Source organism: Bidens hawaiensis, unplaced genomic scaffold, assembly GCF_021521415.1.
Source record: "Bidens hawaiensis isolate Kalapana, Puna unplaced genomic scaffold, B.hawaiensis_p1.1 tig00018565_1, whole genome shotgun sequence".
Lineage (NCBI taxonomy): Eukaryota > Viridiplantae > Streptophyta > Magnoliopsida > Asterales > Asteraceae > Bidens > Bidens hawaiensis.
Window position 1 is genome coordinate 180,613 of NW_027492808.1, and position 7,243 is coordinate 187,855.

General features: G+C 34.2%; 1 protein-coding gene across 1 annotated transcript; it reads right to left on the reverse strand.

Moving 5' to 3' along the window:
* Nucleotides 1-2,308: 2,308 nt before the first annotated feature.
* Nucleotides 2,309-7,001, reverse strand: LOC143556351 (putative vesicle-associated membrane protein 726). The gene is made up of 5 exons (XM_077045687.1): nt 6,809-7,001; nt 3,879-4,020; nt 3,180-3,300; nt 2,907-2,969; nt 2,309-2,789 (listed from the first exon to the last, which is right to left on the reverse strand). The coding sequence occupies exons 1-5, from the start codon at nt 6,999-7,001 to the stop codon at nt 2,643-2,645; spliced, it is 666 nt and encodes a 221-aa protein (XP_076901802.1). The 3' UTR covers nt 2,309-2,642.
* Between the last annotated feature and the right edge of the window lie 242 nt (nt 7,002-7,243).

The window sequence follows — 7,243 nt, forward strand, 5'->3', positions numbered from 1 at the left end:
GTCGTAACCTCCGCTGCATTCTTCATCCAGTCAAATCGGAGCCCTAACTTCCTCTCACTTTGGTTTGAACTGAGAAAGGCGGCTACTGTTAAATCGAAACCCATTCATCGTCTTCCCGTCAAATCGGGACCCTAATCGAAACTTGTCCACCGATTACAGATGGGAAATAGATGAAACGCAATGGTGGTTATTAAGGTACACTCGAAACCCTCACCCTAACTCTCGTCGAAAACAAATCGTCCGACTTAAATTCCGATCAATTTACCGTCTCCTCAACCAAACTAAAGTTACAATCCCCTGTTTATCCGAAGATTGTTACAGTGATTAAGAATACAAGGGTTTTGACTTGTTAGTTTGGAAATTGAGGGCTTTAAACAGTGGTCAGAACATGCAGATACCGTCACCGTCATATGCTTCTCCGGCTTCGGCACCAGAACCCACCTCCTCCGGTGAAGCTCGAGTGGTTAGTTTGGTTGTGACTAGTAGTTCAAGGCAGTGGTATTGGATATAATATATGGTGGTAGGTTGAAGATTTGTTGATGAAGATGTACAGAAGATGTAGATGAACATTTGTTGATGAACTGGGTTTTTTGATGATGAAGATTGTATGATGTTTTGGGATATGAAGATACATAAACTGAGATGATAAACCTTTTCTTATTTAATGATAAAGTTATTTAATTTGTTTGTTTTTTTAATTTTATTAAAATATTTTTAATTTAGTATATAGGTAAAATGACAAATTTGCCCTCATGTGCAAAACACATGACCTGACATAATGAGAAAAACTAACCGGGTTAGGGCTAAATGACAAACGATGTAGCATTTAAAAACGTAAAGTACAAATTATGTTAATTTTGAAGATAAATGACAATTACTGATATTTGATACAAACATAAAGGACATTTTTTGTAATCATGTCTTCTGATTAAGAAAATAATAATGTTGGGATGCGGTAGATACTTCATAATAAGATTAGTGCTGAGGAACTTGATACAGAAGTTGCAACCTTTAAAGGTAAAGAAAAAAACATGGAGCTTAAAATTTGCAAGATGATATCTTCATTGAAGAAGAGTATGAGTTGTGATTTATGGTAGTTTTACATGAGATCAACTTAGAGACTAGAATTATAATCAATTGGTAAAAGAAGTAAAGATAGTTGCAAGGATGTTACTGTAAAAGCATGCAAAGTAAGCAAGGAATTTGAAAGGGAATAATATCAGGCAAGCAATTTCTCATGATGCTTCGATGAGAATATGGACAGATCTCCTGGTTGTAAGTGAGAAATTTACAAGGAAGCAAGTTAATGTAATGAAAATGCCAAGATATGAATATGAGACTATAAAGTTATAGATTAAGGAATAGAAAAGAACGCAACCACTAAGAACTCTTTTAGAGAGAGAGATTTTTAAATAAAAATAACGATAGCAACATCACAACAACATCGCGAACAACACCAGCACCAACTGTGACCATAGACAAGTGAGTGTTTTTACTTGTGTAAGACAATTGGTGAAGTAACCGACCTGGCGACCTTCATGAACCTTGTCATGCGAAAGTGAGTAATTTAGGTTATACAAAGTCATATTACCATAATACGGAGTATATTATTTTGGTGTTAACAAGATTCATATGATGATTGCACACTAGGTGGCCATTAATGGGTTTTAATACCATGTGGAAGTAGGTAGATTTAGGTTATACAAATTTACCTCAGGACAAATTAAGTCATTTAGATGCAATTATGCAAATGACATCTGTATGTCGATAGGTCAGTCAAGTAAAGGGCCATTATGTATTTATGTTCTCTATCATGTGTAAATGAGTTCTTTTGGGTTACACAAAGTGACCTTATGTAATAACAAGTCGTTCCGGTGCTAATGATATGTATATGATGACCTATACAGTAGTAGGCTATTAATAAGCCTTATTGGTGTATGTAAAAATACATTTAGGTTCACTAATGGAGTAATGGGCCATATCATTTGCAAGTGAGTTGGTTTAGATTATACAAAAAAATTTAGATCATAACAAGCCATTCTGGTGTTAATATATGTGTACGACGCTGTCTGTAAGCAGTATCATGTGTACATGAGTTGCTTTCGTTTATATTAGCTCCGATTATCGTTATTAGTTTATTAAATGCAATAAATAGTATATCAAGTCTTTCAAACTTTGCATGTATTGGATTTTTTTTTTTTAAATATATACATTAAAATTTGATGTTGTATCTAATTTTATAACCGTGACACTTGGCCCATTTGGTATGAAGTGTTACTTCGAACTCTTCCTTACATGATAATGTCCTCTATCATATACAATATTAGTTGATTAATAAGGAATTACTGACACATATTAAAATCTAACATCATGTATGAAAACTGGTAGTGTATCTAGCCATACCCATTATACGTTCATTCTTAAGGAACATGATCTTATTATAATCGCGGCCAGAAAGAACGTAAAGAATAAATCCGATCAGTGCTGACAAAATGCACTGGTTTATCAAAGCTTTACTAAATAAGCTTCTAAGGATGCCAAAAGTTTCCCTAACAATAAATAACGAACCCGAAGCTTGGCAGGAACGGAAATGGATGCCCAAACCCGAAGAAAATTGTAATTGTGCCTTGAACGGATACATTTTAAGAGCAGTCGAATTCCGGGCAGACTGAGAGAATAATGATCAGTAACAAGGCAACAACGATACCAAAAATTACTAGTTTCACCTTCATATTATGAAACCACATTTTCCTCTTTATCTTGGTTCCTTGTTTCTTGAAATCTTGTGCCTAAACATGATACACAATCAAACCATCAATGTTAGTTTTATTATCAAACTAGAAAAAAAAAGAAGCATTTTTAACACTTAAAATGGAGTTTAAAGTTTAAACATTAAATTTAATAACCTGAGTGCGAAGGTTGTCGCTTTTATCAACAAGTAATTCAATCTTCTCTCCACGATCAAGAACCTAAACATGACAAATATGATTCAGACATCATGTAGACTCTATTGATAACATAAATTTCAAGCTATTTTATGTTAACAAAGTGTAAAAACGTTTTGCGGATGGAATCGTTTACAATACGAATAGTTGTGCCGTGATAATATCGTATGAGACGGATGTGATAAAGAGCGAACAAAACTATGCAAATTTTGTGTTAAAAAACAAGAAAGCTACCTTCTCTATGTTCTCCATCATCACTCCTTTGACTTCAGAAACTTGAGCATGGACCTTAGCAATCTTGCTAATTTCTTCCGGATGAGAGACACAGTAGCGCATATGCTCTTTAAGTTTTGGTCTGAAATTACAAAAACATTTGTATCTAAGAGATTAATTTTTTTAAAAGGGATTGTTTCAAACCATGATGATAAATGGGTATTTTTTTTATTTGATTTATGTGCTAGTTAGTATATCTTGAATAACGGACTAACCCAATAATCAAATAAAAAAATACCCATTTATGGGTTTAAAAAAATGCAAATCGGTTTTCATAATTCAAATTATGACTCATTGGTTGATAGTAATCTGAACTGACAATGTAATCTATAGCATTCTCAACTTTCATTCTTGTTAAAAAAATCTCACTCCAATAGAAAACTAACTTAACTTTCTCTACCCTAACTTTTTATTTTTGTTGTTTCTAAACAAGTTACAATATTACGATTGAGATAAAAATCAATCATTTGCTCGTTATGGGTAATCTGGGTTTCTTTATTAGTAGGATTGGCCAATGGCAACCATAGAGAAAGTTAAGAGTATCATTTTAATCACATTGTCGGTATAAATTATTATATGTCATTAAGTGATAGTTTGGATAATTAAAATCCAATTATGTTAGAAAAAGTTATGCTCTAAGAATTATGCATGGATGCTTACCCAAAATCTTTGTTCAAGCTTTTGGCACCACCAGTTTTGCCTTTGCCTGCCCCATATTTATTATAAAAATCATCCTTAATACGCTCCAAGAAGCCAATGGGAAGTTCCCTACCCACAGACTCGACCGCAACAACACAATATGCTGCAATAGCCATATGAAGTCGTTAAAACCGATCGCAACTATAAGTATTCTCCAATATCCAACTATAAGTTTTTGCAGTTTTTCGGCATCATAGATTTCATGAATAGACATGTGCAAACATAGATCATACAATCTCATTCATAGAATGGCTATCATCTTAATAGAGCATCGTTGATTGTTCACATGTTAAAATGTTATGAAATTAAATTCAAAATTGTTTATCTAATAATAATCCATAAGTACAGCATTTTTTTATTTTGGAACAGCATGCTAACAACAACTTAACTAATGATCACAATTTGAACTTTAAATTTGTTGTCAAGGGCAACTTTATTTCAACTAATTTTACTCACATGATCGATTATGAGCAAAATATTAAAAGGTGCCTTCCTTATGAGTGTGATCAGTTGAAAATCGAGAGTAAAAATATGATTATTAGACCATGCGCTATGGGGTGCGGTGGAGGGCATGGTGGAGGAGGGTGGTAAGAACGATGGGTACTAAAGGAGGAAAAAGGGGTGAGCCCTACCCCAACGGCTATTTGACCGTTAAAAAAATTCAAAAATATTATATATATATATATATATATATATATATATATATATATCATTCACTCAATCTCTACAAACTTATAACATATCTTACACCTCTTTAAATATATAAAATTTTCTCTAAAACTATGTCTTTCAAACCATCTTCGACAACCGACTACTACCCCAATCCCGATGTTATTTCAGACTCGGATTCAGAGGATGAAATGATATTTAGTGTTATTTGAGAGGCTGCCCAAATCTTAGTCAAGCATTGCGAAAGCTCATAACCACGAACAAGACGACCTCATCTTCAACGGGATCGTGTATGTGCTCATGACCGGTTGATAAAACATTATTTTTCGCCGAATGCGACTTTTGATTCGGAACGATTTCGGCGCCGTTTTCGGATGGGACGACAACTATTTTTATGAATGGTTGGTGATTTAGAACGCTATTATGCGTTTTTACAACAACGGGAGGACGCGAGAGGTAAACCGGGTTTTTCACCAATGCAAAAATGCACGACGGAAGTTTGTCAACTAGCGTACGGGACCACGAGCGACGCCATAGAAAAGTATTTACAGATGTCGCAGACAGTGACTCGTGAAGCCCTTTACACGTTCTGCAAATGTGAGTATTATTATCATTTCAAATATTTATTTTCTAAATCTTCTTATTTTAAGTGTAAATTTTATAAATTGACCTTAAAATTATTAATATTAGGTATTCCTCAACATATCTCGTGAAGCTCTTTACACGTTCTGCGAATGTGAGTATTATTATCATTTTAAATATTTATTTTCTAAATCTTCTTATTTTAAGTGTAAATTTTATAAATTGACCTTAAAATTATTAATATTAAGTATTCCTCAACTATATCATAAAAAATATTTGAGGAGACCGACTCAAACTGACATACAAAAATATACGAGGTGCATCAACAAAGACACGGTTCTCCCGGGATGCTTAGTAGCCTTGATTGCACACACTGGGATTGGAAAGCCTGCCCAGTTGCTTGGCAAGGTTAATATCATCGTGGTGATCATGATGGCCCAACATTATCCTTGAGGTTGTTGCATCATTTGATTTTTGGATATGACATGCGTTTTTTGGGATGCCCGATGCAAACAATGATGTAGCTGTGAAAAATGCGTCCCCTATTTTTGACCGTCTCATAAACGGTGTTGGACTCGACACCTCATTTTCCACGAATGATGTCAACTACGAATACAGATATTTTCTAGTCGACAACATTTATCCGGATTGGGCCACATTGGTTCGTAGCTTTACGTGCCCGACCGACGATAAACGAAAATATTTCAAGAAAAAGCACGAGTTGGCCAGAAAGGACATCGAAAGGGCATTCGAGTTATTAAAGAAACATTGGTCTGTTGTTAGACACCCGGCTCGTTTTCAGCAAATGGATAAGTTAAGAAACATAATGTACACTTGTATTATCTTGCATAATATGATATTGAAGGACTCGGGTAGAGCAATTTGTCAAGACAAGTACAACGATGTGCCGGAGCCGATCTCAAAACTAAACGAAGATTAGAAACTTGTTAATTTATTAAAAACACGAAGAAGAGAAATGAATTTCAGTCTTCGATCGGATTTGGTTGAACATCTTTGGAGAAACAAGCAACAGAATGGCAACGACAACAACTAAAAATAGATGATTTTTTTATTTATATGTTTTTAAACTTAATTTAGTTCGTTTTTTATTATTATAGTATTTTATATATTTGTTGGTTTTTTTTGTTTTATAAAAAAAACAAAAGTTTAAAGGGGCATAAATGCCCTCTCATTATAGGGGGCATCATTGGGTGGGACTTCGATGCCCCTAGTGCCCACGTGACACTATGGAGCGACATCAATGTCTCTTACCGTAGAGGATAGTCTTATGCGAACAAGATCTTTCTAGTTAGTAATGTCACCGGTTAAATCACATGTATGACTAATTATTAGCCAATGATTATTAAATTCCATATATTATTGGTCAATGGTTATTATTAGAGTATAATTTGTATAACAAATTATAATGAAAATATTTCTACCAACATGTAAACAACTAACGGGTATACAAGTAATGATGGATTTTATATAAATTTGTTATGAAAATGATTGTAAGCACTTAAACCAAAATATTGCATACGTATATTATCAATCGTTAAACAAATCCAAACAACAATAAACGACATATCCACATATCATAATGTGTTAAATAAAAGTTCCACAAGAAACATTGGACTCACTGAATCCTTGCTCAACGAGGTAGTTGAACGTGTGCCCGTCGCAGTTATACGTAAATCGATTGTTGGTGGTGGGGAGTTTCTGAAGACATTGGGCAGCAACACTTTGAAAATTCCCTGTGAACTCGGTGTACTCAACTAGGATTATCGTGTCTCTAGCGACAAAACTATAGATCAGAGATCCTTGTGAAGGCATTCTTTTAAGTGAAACCGGATCTAATGAGTTTTTGGAAGTGTTATTGGAAATTGATGATCTAAATGAGAAGAGTTTGTGCGGAAGCACAGAGAAGAAGGCATGAAACATTTTGTGTGAGTGAGAGAAAAAGTAGGAGAATGTTTCTATTTAAATCCTCATCTCACTTGGTCATTCATCCGAATAAAAATAACGTTTACCAATTTTAATTCCTAACTTTATGATCTTCAAGAAAATCTTATCAC